Source organism: Alosa sapidissima, chromosome 7 (assembly GCF_018492685.1).
Source record: "Alosa sapidissima isolate fAloSap1 chromosome 7, fAloSap1.pri, whole genome shotgun sequence".
NCBI lineage: Eukaryota > Metazoa > Chordata > Actinopteri > Clupeiformes > Clupeidae > Alosa > Alosa sapidissima.
This window is the reverse complement of record NC_055963.1, coordinates 6,855,052-6,870,941: the sequence shown is the minus strand read 5'-3', so window position 1 is coordinate 6,870,941 and position 15,890 is coordinate 6,855,052. Positions and strand designations below refer to the sequence as shown.

Below are 15,890 nucleotides of genomic sequence, written 5' to 3'. Positions count from 1 at the left end.
TACTTGCCTTAAAAAATATCTGCCTGTGTCAGTGTGGTGATTCATGATGCAAATGGAAAGGCAAAACACAGAGACAGCCATAAAAATATTGAGTACTTGATTATTCTTGAAATGCAAACATTTTGTACTAATATTGATGCAGAATACGAAAAACAGCTTTTGCACACATAGTGATAACATTGATATTACACTGATCAGTCTCTGAAAAATCCTTTTGTTGGTTACATTGATATCAGTTATTTGAAATGGTCCTTGTAGATTTCAGTGATGACCACAGAGGAATTCACCCCCCCCCCCCCCCTCTCTCAGTCACACACACACACTTTTTCAGCAAATTCTCTTTTTACAATTAATTCTTGAAGTATTCTAGATGTATATGTTGTATCCATGTCTCTGTATTTAAGACATCAGAAGTTATCCCTTCTCCTGGTCGAGTTGGCTCGTCCCAAACTGGTTATGCTACTTTTTCGGGAGAGGCTAGGTGTAGACAGGGTGGGAGAGAGTTCATTGGGACAACCGTATTGCAGCAGGATCTGAGCACACTCTCTGCTCCCTGTGTTTCGAGCCATGGCCAAAGCTGTCTGGCCTTGTGGACCTCTTGCCTTTACATCAATGCCGTACTGTAGAAGGTATGAAAATTCAACATTAGATTTTTAAATCCACCAAAATTATGAATTTTGCATTACATATCATTTTGAAATCTCATAGTAATCCCATGTAAACCTGTTGTTATTTATCACAGTTCTTTTTGATCTTTTTTTTTTTCAGTTATTTCAGTTTAGCATGTGTTTCTTATCAACTCAGTTTATAAGTAAACAACAGAATATATGTAATTGTTAAAATGGTTGATGTTCAGACATGGTGAACTTGTCTCACCCAGACCAGCAGTTGGGTCATCACCACATCCCCAAGATTGCAAGCAGCATGTAGGGCTGTGCGTGGCTGTGGAGAAGCCTTAGCCAGCGGGGCATTGATCAGCTCCTTGTTGCTGTGGGCAAGGAGCAGCAGTAGGCGGGGGAGGTCCCTCTCGACCACTGCACAGAGCAGCCAGTCTGGCATGGAACCCCTGCTGTCCTCAGCCTGGGCAGGCAGGGGCGCTACGAAGACACGCTGCTCATACTTGGCTCGGATCCATGTCTCCCTCTCCTCCCTGGAGGTCAACAAGAGTTGTTCACCATTTCTTCAGTTCCATTTCAGACAATTCTCAGCCCCATTAAAATAGCGCACAATAGCCCCTTTCTTATTGAGGGGAAAGACCTAATCATATCATACTCTCTCTGTCTCATTAGTGTAATGGACAATATGAATATAATATGAACAACTTCCTGGATGTGCACTTGCCTTGAGGCCTCTGGCGTTGGCTTCTGTCGCCCCTGGGTACAGCTCTCCCAGACATTGTTTGCCATGTGGTTCCCAATAGCTCTTAGCACTTGGGAGAGCTCAGGGGACAGGTCATCCAGGTCCAGAGAGCGGACACGGGACAGGTGGGTCCCCAGGTTCCTATGGATACCTGAGCACTCAATACAGATCAGTGCTCCCAGGTTAAGACTTGCCCATGTTGGATCTGACAAAAAAAAAGCATATTAGGAAAACAGTGTGAGCGAGTATGATGCCTCATGGACTTTGATATACTGAAGAACATTATTAGGATACTGAGGTAATACAGCCATCTGGTGTTAGGTGCAGAGCTATAGAAGAACTCACTTGGTGCCCCACAGTCAACACAGAGATTGTTGCCTTTAGCATTACGGATCGCTTGCAGGGCCAATTCACTCTGGCTGTTGCGGCGAGCCTATAGAAAACACACATGCACATATGGAAATGTATTAATGTTTCATTTCTTTATAATATTGACCTTCAGTGATGAAGAAAACAAATACTAATAATTATGATATACACTATGCAATGAATGTCATGGATCATACATAGAGGTTATATTTTCCATGGCAGAAAGGGCAAGTATTTCCAACTCATGGAATGGAGAGTAGAAATGTCTTCTTATTTTGGAATGTTATTGTTCATAATGTGACATGATATTTACCTTATGCCTGTTGCTCTCACAGCCTTGCAGACAGGCAAGGATCTGACTCTCAATGGCTTGGACCCAGGCATCTCTCTCGTCTTGACTTGAGGCTTCAAAGTGCCAGGTTTGTCCTGTGCTTGATACTATTATGAAGTCGGCATTGTCCTCCTCTGCAATATGAATAAATCATTAGATCTGTGACCTTAATGTCTTAAGTTGAGTCTGTTTCGCTTGTCAGCTGTGTATCTTTATTTGCATATTTTTACCTGTCTTGTAAATGTTTTTCAAGCTACCAAAACTCTTTAATTTCCACATTTTTCGCTTGGCTGCAGAAAAAGGTAAGTCCAGGGCAGCAGGAAAAGGAAGAGGGCCGTAGAAAAGAGTGATTATTTAACAGGGACAGTAAATGAAAGATTCATTTTAGGAGTCTGCGAGTTCAAAGTGTTGAAAGAGAGTAGAGAAGCAGAGAGATCAGCAGGGCAAAGCCGGCCATTTTATATCATATTTGCTCAGCGATTTGTGTTCCCCTTCAGTCAGATGGTTAAAGACATTTTGAACTGAGACAGTTTTTTTTAAATACTAAAACACAAAGACATTGTTTAACCCAACACAGTGTCAGCAAAAGTAAGAAGAGGCAAAATAGCACTCTCAAACTTTTGAAGGAACTCTTTTTAGCCAGGATCCCCAGTGTAAAACTAAATGTGCATACTGTACATTAAACATGTCTGTTTCTTTGTTGGATTATTTCGTTCACTTTGTGGAGACTTACCCTCAGCCTGACCCATGGCTGCATCACCTTTGGGGTTCATGCTTTTTTTTCTTGTGGGCTTTTTCCTGCTGGTCATTGGGGAGGCTGGGACCTGTTCTTTTGAAGCAAGGTTGGTCATTCCGTCAGCGTCTAAGAAAATGACAAATATTTACACATTTTGGGAGTGCTCAAATCATGAAGAGCAGTAAACATTTCCTGATTTTGGAAGTGGTTTGTGGGTGAAAAGGAGTGGCTGCAATCGTATAATTTTCTTTAAGAATAGTTGAGTACCCAATAAGCCAACCCTGTGATTTTAAGCAGATGTATTTCTATTTTGTTAGACCATAAAGCAGCTGCTTTTGGACTCCTCTGGATTTATTCTGACAAGCTGTGTAAGGTAGTTCATGCTGTATGGAAGCCAAAGAGAAAAGCTAATATTGCACATGGAGGTAACATCTGAGCCCTGGGACACACCTGAGTGAAAGTTCTTATTTGACAGTGTTGAAGAGCACCGTCGAAGTCCAGTCTCTCGCACAGGGGAATTGACCACTCCGGCTCCCTCATCCACAGGCAGCAGGCTGACTGGGCTTAAGGAGGCAGCTTTGGAAACAGAATAGGTCCTCTTTTGGTTTGTGTTGCAGGACTAGACACGATTTCATCACTTTTTTGTTAAGAGACTGCTCAACTGATCTGTTGAAATGTTTGTGATGGGTGGAGAAATCAATGTCCACACTTTTACAACTAATGCTGATTGTAATACTCACACCTACATTGTTACAAGGCATCATTACAAGGCAACTCCTAGCCACATTAGCCCAGTGCCATTCCTAGTTCGTTGACCCAACAAAGCAGCATTATTTCTGGATGCCCTCTGATTTCTTACCCTGGAAATCCAGAGTTCTCACGAGAGCACTCTGGAGACTGCGAGACACTCTGGCAATGAGCAATGATGGGGAACCAATCAAATTGGCGTATCTGATATAGGCGGGCCAGAAGCGAGCTAAACTGATGACAACAGCGCTGCAACCTTGGAGGTCAGTAAACATTGGTCGTAGTGTTATCCAATTGTGTGCAGTGAGATTTTCAAATGCATGCTTGGTGCTGCCCCTCCAGTTGGGCCATTACATTGTTCGTGGTCAGACCCTTAATCTTTCTAGATTACCAGGGTCTGGATTTTCCAGGCTACTGATTTCTTCTCCTCACCAAACAAATCACTTCTGCATGATTATCTCTTTCTCTAGGAGAATGGAAGGAGCACTCCTGCACTATCCCACTTACCTGGTGTGGTCCCTTCAGAGGCCAGTCCATCCTTGGGTACTCCATTCAGGCCAGACGTCGAGCCACCATGAGACATAGCACGAGGGGGGCGCTTGCCTGGGACTTTGACCGTCACACGCAACAAATTGATCTCTTTGCCATGCACATTCTGTGTGTAGTCCTGACAAAACAAATGGATTTTATTGACCTATAGCACATACTCAGACTTGTCCTTAGTTATGTAGAAGACTGAATCCAGAACATTTTCACACACTGGGCTGATGTGATATAATTTGTCTGTACATAGACACACTTCAGTTGTGTTAAAAGTTGTAAAGCAGTTGAAATATATATAGAAAATTGAAAGTCATGAACTCACATTTTGATTTGAATGGTAATACAGAATGCCATTGTTAGACAACGTAACAAACTTTTTCTTCCAATCCTTGTTCAGTGAACTTCCACTGCGTTTCCAGAGTATGCCCTAGCAGACAGTAACAATAAATGTCAGACAATGGACCAACTCTAAATAACAATAATAACAATAACAATAAATGTCAGACAATGGACCAACTCTATACATTATTTCCAAAGACCGTACTCAACACAGGAAGAGTGATGCATGCTAACCTGTTTGATGGCAGCTGAGCGTATGCCAGGTACTTCAGCCCTGTTGTCAGGTGTTTTCTTTTCGGAATCACTCCCTCTGCGATTCTGAAATAAGGGAGGTGAGAGATAAGCCACAGGAGAAGATGACAGAGGGATGGCTATTAGGGAAGAGATGGCTGATGGCAAATGAGAATGGGTTGTAAAAGCTTGATTGCCTACAGTAACCTGAATTACATTAAATGTCAAACTACAATTACTTTACAATTAATATAATATATAACAACATATATATATATATATATATATATATATATGTGTGTGTGTGTAAAAAGATATAACTAATTGATCTTTTGTATCTACCAGTAATATACTATGCCCTAATTTAAATGACGGGCAAAGTCACTCAATGAGCAAAGTGTCTTGTGCATAAATCAAAGCTATCGTGTGACGTGTGGGAGTATGGAGTGGACGCACCAATGTTTGTGCTTAGGATCTTTCTACGGTATATTTAATTAGCCAATTAGATTTCAACTCATCATTAAATTAGCTTTTGTTAGGCTTTACATTTTGCCCAGTATTTAAATCATGTTTCTAAATTGGCCTCGGATGGCTTGCATGATGTGTATTAATGCTTACACAGACTAAATTCACTAAAATATATTTGCAAATATACCAAACATTATTAAATAAATCTCAGATGGTCTAAGCAAATACTGCTTTCCATACAACTCTCTCTGTGTTTGTTTCACCACAGCTCTGTAAGAGAGGGTTGCTTGGATGCAAAGGATATAACTGATAGTGGAACTAACCCCAAATAGGGATGTCCGTCGACGAGGGATATTTCTCTGAGAGCCTCCTCCCCGCAGCTCTCTATGGCCGACCACAGGAGTGGAGGGCAGGGAGGAGGAGACGTCACTACTCTGACCTCCATTACTGGCCTGAGAGTGGGGGAGGGTGGACAGGGATGGGAGGTGTTACATATAAAAGGCAAGAAATGTGAAGTGAAGACATATGGTAATGGTAGACAGTGATGGCTTACTGTGGAGGCAACAGTCATTTGGTAATGAATGAATGAATTCATGTTACCCTGTTTCTACTGTGGTATATAAAATTGATCCCATGACAAAACTGTATCTAGTCCAACTAAAATAATTCTGAATAAACTATGATGTTTTCTCAATATTATGATACTATGTATCTTAACAGTCCATTTCAGGCACAAGTCACATTTCCGACCTCATATATGCACAGCTTTGTGCAAACCTGCAGTAACATTCTATCTGATCATCTGATATCTGAGATAATTTTTTTTGGTGGATATGCAGCATGTTTTACTTGTTACCTGTCCGTGGTAGGGTCCTGGCACAGATGTCGAGTCTGCAGAATGACAGGGGGAGTTTGGAAGGGATTTGCTGGCAGCTAGGAGGGCTGCTTGCTTTTTTGCTGCAACAATCTTCTGAGCAGCTAAGAAGAAATGAGAGCATGTCGAAACATATTTCAGCCTATACAATGACCAACTGAATGGATATAGATGAATATTTAGCCACTTTCCGTATGCACTGTGTATGCCCAAATAGAACTGGGATAGTGAAAGTAGTCCAAATAACAACATTGAAAATATTGTAGTTTTTAGGCATTGTAGTTCATTCAGGATAGTTGTCCAAAGGTACTATTGAGGAGACTCTTGGCACATTCATGCAAGCAACATAAATGGGCAGGTAGGGGTGCTCTGGCAGACTTACCCTCTGTGAAGACTCTGTCCACATTGAGGCCATATGTGGCACAGGTCTCGTAATACACTGAGCGCTTCACATCCACAGACAGTTGACGAGCGCGGCTATCCTCGATCACGCGAGGGTTAGTGCTACTTATCTTGTCTGTTGGGAAGAACGAGAAGCTGGGTTTGTTCCAAAATCATATGGATATGGTTGACCACTGCAAAACGCTTGGATGTTGGGTGTGCTTAAGGAACTGCTGTTTATCATTAAGGAGGGTACTGTGGATACATGTGTTATGCTCATTCAAGATGGTTTGGAGGTTCACACACCTTATGTCAAACCAGTGACTAGGATGGAATTGCAAAGATTTGTGGAGTGTAAGGTACATTAAGTTAGATTTGTGGAGTGTAGGGTACATTAAGTTAGATTTGTGGATTGCAGGCTACATTAAGTTAGTTAGATATGTGGATTGCAGGCTACATTAAGTTAGTGATGCTCATACCTTGGGTGCCCACTATTATCAGTGGAATATCAACAGTGCTTCGGTGGGAGCTGAGTTCACTGAAGTCCTTGTACACTTCTTGGAAGCTTGCTTCATTCTCCAAACTAAACACAAAGACGACCGCATCCACCCAGTTGGTGAACTGTAAACCCCAATGAAGGAAAGAAGAAAGAAGAAGGGAAACAATATTGAAATCATTTCATAATTCCCCTGTTTAATTTAATTAGCAACAGTGATGATGAAAAATAGTAACTCTATCTCTATCATTCACACACACACACACAAACACACACACACACCTGTGCATCAGGCAGCCCAGGCTCCTCTCTGATTAGTAAAAGGTAACTCTGTCCATCCACCAATACCTCCTTTTTGTACCTCCCTCCTGAAAGCAGACAAACAGACAGACTCCAGTGAAGCTAGGATAGGCAAATGGCAACCAATGTCAATGACAGGAAGGTGTGGAAATGCATACCAGAGAGGGTTAAAGCTCTATCTAGTAATCAAGGATCTTTATGCATACCTTCGGGGCATTCCATGGGAACGTAGCTGCGAGTGATGTACCTGTTGACCAGTGCAGATTTGCCACTCCGTAGACCTCCCAACAGACCCTGTGTGTAAAAATCAGCACAGGACTCTTAGTCACTCACACTACACAACTTAATCAAGTTAGTATAAGAGCACACTATATTACGCTGAAGCAGTAATTCATCAACAGTGCCGAAATATACAAAGCATGGTCACTGTTTGGTCACACAAAGTTGGACTTACCAAATGCAGTTCTGGAATGGAGCGATTTAAAGTCCATTCTTGACTGTTGGCACAGGCCACTGAAGAGTAAAGAGGGACAGAGAAGATAGTTAACACATACAAATCATAGAGCTGATTCAGCAATGCTGCCAACATGCTAAATCATTTAGTATAATGGATAAATGACAAGTGTTGTGACCAAATAAATACAGTTTATAATATATATATATATATATATATATATATATATATATATATATATACATACATATATATTACATATAATATATACATATAATACAGTTGTGACCAAATAAAATCTTTGAGGCAAGGGCTGTGTTTTGACATTGTGGGGTTTCAGGCCAGGGCAACATAACAAAGTCAGCCAGAGAGATCTGTTCAGTGATACTTAGTGATAAGATCTTTCTTATCTGAACTGTTAAAGGGTCAAATGGATTGTGAGACTCCTCCGTTTTACAATTCCACTGTGTGTGTGTGTGTGTGTACGGAGGGCGTGTAACTCCCATCCTCGTGATTGTATCTAGTGGGGTAAAGATGAAGGTCAAAACGCAGTGACTGGGTAATGCCGTAGAAAAGTCAGTGGTGAGGGTGGTGATAATAACTCCAAAGGTTGTCTCTGTGATTATGGTGTGGATGGTGGTGATAGTCATTATAAAGGTTGTCTCTGTTATTATGGTGTGGCGATAGTCATTCTAAAGGTTGTCTCTGTGGTGATGGTTATTCTAAAGGTTGTCTCTGTGATTATGGTGTGGTGATGGTCATTCTAAAGGTTGTCTCTGTGATCATGGTGTGATTATAGTGTGGTGATGGTCATTCTAAAGGTTGTCTCCGTGGTGATGGTCATTCTAAAGGTTGTCGCTGTGATTATGGTGAGGTGATGGTCATTCTAAAGGTTGTCGCTGTGATTATGGTGAGGTGATGGTCATTCTAAAGGATGTCTCTGGGATTATGGTGTGATTATGGTGAGGTGATGGTCATTCTAAAGGTTGTCGCTGTGATTATGGTGTGGTGATGGTCATTCTAAAGGTTGTCTCTCTGTCCTGCTCTGCGGCACGTGACCGTAGCGGGGCCCCAGCTGCTACCGGCCACACACCAGCAGGCACACACACACACACACACACACACACACCAGCAGGCACACACACACACACACACCAGCAGGCACAGCAAGCAGCTACACAGTCACAGCAGGTGTGCTGTCACCACTGCACAGTGGGGCTGTCTTTTGCCCAGTCACATCTATCATTTCCTTCATCTCTCGACCTCTTTCTCAATCTCTCTCTCTCTCTCGACCTCTTTCTCAATCTCTCTCTCTCTCTCTCTTCCTCTGCTTCTCTCTCTCTCTCTCTCGTCCTCTTTCTCTCTCTCTCCTCCTCCTTCATTTTCATTTTTAGTGTCTTTCACTTTCTGTCTCTCTTCCTTTCCATCTATAGTGACACCAGTCATCAGTCAGACCTCAGCGTGTGTGGTGTGTGTGTGTGAGTGCATAAGTCATCCTATTCTAAGCCACACCATAGGAAAGTGCCATTAAGCACCTTCAGCTGGGAGGCCAGGCTTTCAAGCTGCCCAGAGCAGGCACATCAAACCACAGCTGTGAATCAGAGAGCCTGAGAGGAGGACAAGGCAGAACCAGAACAGATGGCTAGGGGTACAACAAAGAGACTGAAATGTACAAACCACCAGTGAAGGAAATACAATTCCATTAAATCAGACATTTTAGCATCAAATTCAAATCTTTGTCACTCGACAGATATGAGGGTGTTCCTATCCCAACATAGGAGGTAAAAATCTGGTGTTCCCTCCCTGCCCTCTTAATAAAACTGAACAAAGCTTGCTGCATACAAATGCACAGCACGCCTTATGCTTAAGGATTGGGGGGAATCTTTCCTTTTGTGGATTTTTCCTCCTCACAAAGTCTGTTCTAAAACCTGGTTGCCCTTCCCAACAAAACAACATCCCCAATCCCCACAGTCACACATGCACACACACACACACACACACACACACACACACACTGTGTCATGTAACCCATGCAACCAGCAGCTCTCATCCCTATCCTGTTGCCATAACAACCTGTCCTCTAGCCCCTGCTTTTTTTTCTTTAGCTCAGTGCAAATGTAAATACATTGGGAGTCCACATGCCATAATATGCGCACACACACACACACACACACACACATACACACACAAACACAAACACAAACACACACACACACACACACAATACACAAAATAAAGTCAGCTCCACAAACATTCTGATGACTTCAACATGCTCTAATCTTATGATTTCCATAATAAAAGTTTGTCTAATTTTTTTTCAAATATGGTAGAATTTGGTAGAGATTGATATCTTGATGATTGCCAAATATGGTGTGAATATTTGTCAGACCCTTAAATCCTCTTAACCCCAACTTAGTAATAACTACTGTAAAAAAACAGCTGGTTTTTATTTTAAATCTTCATCACAACCAGCTTCTCCCTTTGCCTGAGAATCCTTATTTATTTGGTGATTAAAAATGAATTCGTTCAAATTTAATCTTCCTAGTTGACACTGATCGTAAATGGTTCATGTGAGGTTTTCTGGCTTTTGAAATTATGTATCTATAAGGAAACGTGAACCAGTTTTGTCAAGCATGTTGTCAAACATGTCCCCTCTCTTTGTACAGTAGGTCCATTTTAATAATGATGGAGGCCTGTGAAATGTAAGCGCCTCAAATTGACTTGACGTGGCCAGGAAATAGGGAGAGCAGGATGTGGGATAGAAACTGCCATGGTGGAGATGCTTCTGAGAAGCAGGCGGTGGGTGGAACATCAAAGACAGGATTAGGACATTGGCTGTAATTGCGGCTACCCAGAATGTGAGTATTATCAAATTTGTTTTCTGCCAAGTGCTTGGGCGGAAAAAAAGGAGTTAGGAAGGGGTTGTAAAATACTACACAAGTAATTTGTCAACTTTAATGATAGTCTTCATTCGTCTAGTGTTGGATCAATATATAGTGGCCCTTCCTGGTGGGAAAAATGCAGCTATGATAAATACCCTCACTAATAACTGAATAAAACAAACAAGATTACCACACATTGTGCCCATTCTGAATAAAATTTAAAGCATGAAATTTTCATTTAAATTCCTCCCATGTTCTAAATATATATGCAAATCCTCCCAGTTAGATTAAACAAACACCCCTCTCTCTCTCTTTCTCTCTCTCTCTCTCTCTCTCTCTCTCTCTCTCTCTCACACACACACACACACACACACACACACACACACACACACACAGCTGATTGCTGATAAATGTTTACCTTCCTCTTCACTAGAGTCTCTCTGCATAGAGCTCTGCTTTGGAGGGGCAGTGGAAGGGTTGCTCTTGCTGAAAATACCGCTAATAAACTTCAGCATCTTGTGGTCTCGGGCTGAGGCTTTATTGGACTGGGCTGCTTGTGAATGTGTGGCTGCCTGGCCCTGGAAGAGCTCCTCAGATAAGCATCGCAGGTCACTATTGTCCAGGGTGTGGCTCTTCTTGCCCTTCCTCAGGGTCTTGGAGGCCTGAGTGTTGGGTCCTGGCAAAGACACCGAGCCCATCTTCAGCTTCTGTGGCCTGGGGAGGTTTCCTCGGGTTTCCTCTGCATTGCCGTACGCCAGAGCAGATACATTACTACCCTCGTTTCTGCTGCTCTCTCTAAACGCTCCGTTTCCACTCTCATTCCAGGAGGCTCTGTGAGGCCCCACGAATGACCCGGTGTCCTCAGATGCACTGGTGGGGAAACTCACTCGGACCCCCCTGTCCTCACAGTTCAGGCTCTTGGAGGAGCGGCTCTTCCTCGTCTCCCTGAGCTCTGGGCCGCCGACGGTCCTGCAGTGGGACTTCTCCAGAGAGGTTGGCCCCTGGCTAATGCTCTCTGAGGTGTCACTCTCTGTGTTATTGGCAGATGCCCCCATGTCCGCTAAGTGGAAGGGTTGATCATCTCTGATAGCTGGCGTTCCTGTTCCTTCACTCCTTCCATTTTTGTTGGTATTGGTGACCTGCAGGCTGGTAGAGGGGACTCGCTCCCCTTCCTTCAGTTTGATGCATTTCCCAGCCCCCTGCTCTGCCGCCTCCTCTGCATCCTGCCTCTGGGGAAGCTCCCCCTCATCCACCAATGCTCCAGGTCTCTTCTGGCCAATTTCACTCCCCACATGAGCAGTCGGTCTGGTTTGTCTTGCGCCATGCTCCTCGACCGCCTCTACCTTCACCAGGGTGACAGAGATGAGGTAGGTGGTCCGCTGTTGCAATGTATCGCCTTGACTCATGAGTTCAGAGCATGGAAAACAGACCATAGACAGCTAAATCTAGACACTGCATCAATATGATTGATTCTATTCTCTCTAGTAAGACACTTCTCCAAGGCTCGAGAGATGGAGTGGGGAATGCTTTCCAGGAGGAAGTTTCAGTCAAGCTGATTCCAGTAAACACATGTACATTCTCACAGTTCTCTGCAACTCCAAATGCTTTTGCTGAATCTCATCTGTCAATGTCAGATACTTCCTTTTATCTGGCCACTACAATGCCACATTCCTCTAGCAAACACAGAATGATGACTGCAAGATCAATGTTGTCACAGTTGATCAATGTTGTCTTCTATGTGAGATCATTTACTCTTCAGTTTTCTTAGTCCACAGACAGAGTGAGGCACACATGCTGAATTCCTTCTCATTAAAGGGATCTCTTTGAAATGCTCTTAAAATTCTAGTATTCACTAGTATTCAAAGATACCGGCAAAGAAACCGGCAAAAACACAACAAGAAACAAATGTCTGAATTATTACCTGCTCAACCAGCCTCCATAGCAACAGTAAAATCTGTGAATAAATGAGCAGCGGCAGCCTCGCTGGTGATGTGGGGATACGGGGGTATGGTGAAGCCAGCTGTGGTGCTCAGATTATAGGATGTCACTCCAAGTCTTGCACCATACTGTGCGATGGGGAGGCAGGCAACTGACAGACCAGCGAAGTAAGACAGAGACAGAGATGAGATGGGTTCTGAAGTGGAAGAGGAGCGGGGGAAAAGGCTAATGATAATTCCAGTGGGAGAGAAGAAAATGTAATTTCCTCCCTGAATGTCTGGCCATCCCGCCCTCCAGGCTCCATGGGTCGTCCAGGCGTATCATGCACTGACAGCGTCAATATAGCTGGTCCGGCCGCACGCCCCTGACGGAGGCCCTTTGCCTTTGCTGGGGTCAGAAAATGGATCACAACCAAATACCTCTGGAGGAGTCCAACACAAGGAGTGCCAGACCAGCTGTGGCGTCTAGGAATATCCCTGGTGCCCACGCAGTTCTTCGCATCTCATGAAGCCCTGCCTTCCTCCTCTTCACGCGCACACACACACACACACACTCTCTCTCTCTTTCTCTCCCTCACTCACTCACTCCCTCACTCCCTCAGTCTCTCAGTCTCTCAGTCTCTGTCTGGCTTACGCGCTTGTCTCCCCACCCTCTTGTTCCGCCTCTGTCAGAAAGCAGACTGTGCTCAGCCCGCGCTCTCTGTTGCTCACATGCCCCCACCCCTCTGCCTCTCCCTGATGTGGAAGGGAATGGCAATGATGCTTTAGGAATAGGCGGAGAAAGGCTACAAAACACAGCTCTCAGAGAGAGAAAGAAAAATAGCTGGATGTTCTAAAATGCCACAGATTAATTAAGGCAACTATTAATTTATCTTCCATTGGATTCTCTCTGTATTGAAGATGTATTTTCATATTGTGTGCAGAGTATGTGGCTGGTAAAGGCCATAATGACTGTATTGATCTGTTTTCCTGTTAATCAGCAGAACACAACTGGATTTATATTGCAACTGAAGCAACAATGACAATTTCATAATTAGATATATGTATAAATGCATACACAATACATAAGTCAATGTATTAAATAATGATTTGCTTTGAATTTGACATCTATTATGTATTTGAGTGTGAAATATAGTGGGTGGGGAACAGGAAGTGAGGGGAGGATGAAGCTACTCTGTTTTAAATAAATAAATAGGAATTGTGTACAGGGCGCTGGTTCATGCCTATTTGCTTTGTTACAGATATCTGTAGACTGAAATTAGCTTTAGTATATGAAGTATACTGGAACACACCTCCACATCTATACTCCACATGCTTTTATGTACAAGCTTGTATTTATAAGGAATTAAAATGCTATAGTCCATGTACATCTTAAATCAAAAATAAATTAAGTATAAATATAGGAAGGCCAATGGCTTAGTTATTGATTGTGATTATTATTATAAAAAATAATGAATCTGATGAATCTCCATTATGCACAAAGACAGCGGCATTTTCCCATTATTATGACCGCATTTTTAGTGAGAAAAGGGATGTGGCTTCTGACCTTGTGAACCCAAGGCAATCCTTTTTTGGACATCTGGTGAGGTGTAATTGATATGCTAAAAAAAGCACAGAAGGGGAAGGTGGTGAGACAGTCCAGAGGGGGGCGGCTGCTCCTGGCAGCACTCAATTAAACACTGACCAGTGACTAGGATGAGCGAAGATCAATAATGTACTGTAAGTGGTACAATTTCACTTTGGGAATGTGTGTAAAATGGTAGCCTATGTGTGTGTGCATGTCTGTGTGTGTGTTCAGTTTGTGCATAGCAAATGTTTGCTTTAATGGGAAAGATACTGCTGCTATGGGCTCTGTACACTAGCTTACTTGAAGTCGGCAAACCGGTTTCCTGTTTGTTGACACTGCTGTCAACAAGCATCTGAAGATGAGTGCTTCAGTTGAAGTGCATGTGCATTCAACATCACTTCTTGAGATATATTTCTGGACCAGAAATTGCCAATGATTCAAAACAAACAGAAAAAATATGAGAATATGTCATATCAAGACAAACATTTAATTGTGTCTTGAGAGGTTTTGTGGTTTAATGCATTTTTGCTTAATACCAAAGTATTTCACCTTTAAGCAAAGGAATATAAGGGGAATGGCACAGTGGGGACAGCAGCAGGTGGTGTCTCTGACTGACAGGAAGTGGCTTTTGGGGCCAGCTACTGAGCGTCAGACACAGGAAGTAGGCTAGCACAGCAGGAACAAGATTCTGCTGTCATGACAACACACGACGGCTCACTGCAAAGCTTTTGTCAAGAACTGGGCCATGCTTATATGGAAAAATTGCCTGACCATTAATAGTCAATGCATTCAGCAAATGACCTTTTTCTGTAGCATATTGTCTTTGCTGCTGAACACTGAGTTGAGTTCATAAAGCAGCAGTTGAGAGATAAACTCCTCAAAGACAGGGGAGACAGGAAATGTTGTGGTAGATTTATGTCGTATGTCTGCGTAGACTCAGACACTCACAGAAGAGTTAAGGAGAAACGTACTATATGATACTACAAAAAAGGTACAATGGCAAAAAGTCCCTACAGTGCGAATACCCCTAAACAGATATCTATCTTCAGTGTTGCAATGTGTACTTACTGATCACATGTATGTAACTAGGCGTACATATTCAAACAAACAGACAAATAAAGAAAAATAACATAATTTAAAGTCTTTTGATATTGACTTGATGATTTTCTTCCCTGTATTTTGCACTGCATGATTGCACTTGCATATTTTTGCATTTAGACAACAGAACACTGAGAATTGTCAAATCAATGCAATTAGCAATCCCTGCATTGCATGTTCCACATGTCCTTTGAGACACTTTTACAGTTTCATACTGACTGCAGGTATCCACCATTTTACCCTGTGTTATAGTCAAGAAGCACAGTCACTCAATACACTTCATGTGCAGCTACAGCAATACAGCAGCACTACAGAGTGCTCACCTTGGATGCTGTGGAGGTAAAGCTTGAGGCCACTTCGGAGCTGTTGGTCGGTCACCCTCTCCAGCTGCTTGCGAAGTTTGTTAATGTTGTTCTGGACACTCTCATGCCGCCGCACCTCTGCTCTGATGGCACTTGAGTGTGCCCCTTTAATGCTGCTATTCATGGTGACTGTTGAGCATCTGCTGTGAATGGACTCAATACACAGTCCATCTCACCCCTCGGCCTCCCTCTCCATGTCATGGATTCCGTAAATAAAAGTCCAGCTCCGAGTTGTACAACTGGAACAGAGCAGAGTCAAGTCCAACTTGAACAGAGCAGAGTCGCTCAGTTTGTGTCAATTTCCTTTGCGTGCTTTTGAATCACTTCCTGATTTCACCTTTACTGACTGAGTGCTCAGTGTATCACAAACAGGATCTTGCGGTGGGGTTTACTGTAACGGTTTGTCGTGGCCCAAA

The 15,890-nt window shown here is 43.0% G+C and overlaps 1 protein-coding gene across 3 annotated transcripts; it reads right to left on the bottom strand.

Annotated features, from left to right (window-relative positions):
- Positions 1-80: 80 nt before the first annotated feature.
- Positions 81-15,794, bottom strand: agap2 (ArfGAP with GTPase domain, ankyrin repeat and PH domain 2). 3 transcript variants are annotated; one of them, XM_042097069.1, is made up of 18 exons: positions 15,436-15,794; positions 7,629-7,687; positions 7,381-7,468; positions 7,157-7,242; positions 6,858-6,999; positions 6,380-6,514; positions 5,980-6,101; positions 5,447-5,575; positions 4,659-4,742; positions 4,408-4,512; positions 4,050-4,209; positions 3,246-3,371; positions 2,793-2,921; positions 2,042-2,193; positions 1,705-1,792; positions 1,342-1,564; positions 877-1,150; positions 81-620 (listed from the first exon to the last, which is right to left on the bottom strand). In XM_042097069.1, the coding sequence occupies exons 1-18, from the start codon at positions 15,596-15,598 to the stop codon at positions 408-410; spliced, it is 2,478 nt and encodes an 825-aa protein (XP_041953003.1). In that variant the 5' UTR covers positions 15,599-15,794; the 3' UTR covers positions 81-407. The 3 variants fall into 3 exon arrangements, with proteins under 3 accessions (XP_041953003.1, XP_041953001.1, XP_041953002.1); XM_042097067.1 differs by lacking the exon at positions 15,436-15,794 and adding an exon at positions 10,929-13,030; XM_042097068.1 differs by lacking the exons at positions 5,447-5,575; positions 15,436-15,794 and adding an exon at positions 10,929-13,031.
- Positions 15,795-15,890: the final 96 nt, after the last annotated feature.

Coding starts and splice junctions, on each gene's coding strand:
- agap2 (XM_042097067.1), bottom strand. CDS start 11,943: ATGGTCTGTTTTCCATGCTCTGAACTCATGAGTCAAGGCGATACATTG. Junction 4,210..4,407: donor ATTACCATTCAAATCAAAAT/GTGAGTTCATGA, acceptor TTGTTTTGTCAG/GACTACACACAGAATGTGCA. Junction 2,194..2,792: donor AGCCATGGGTCAGGCTGAGG/GTAAGTCTCCAC, acceptor TTCATATTGCAG/AGGAGGACAATGCCGACTTC.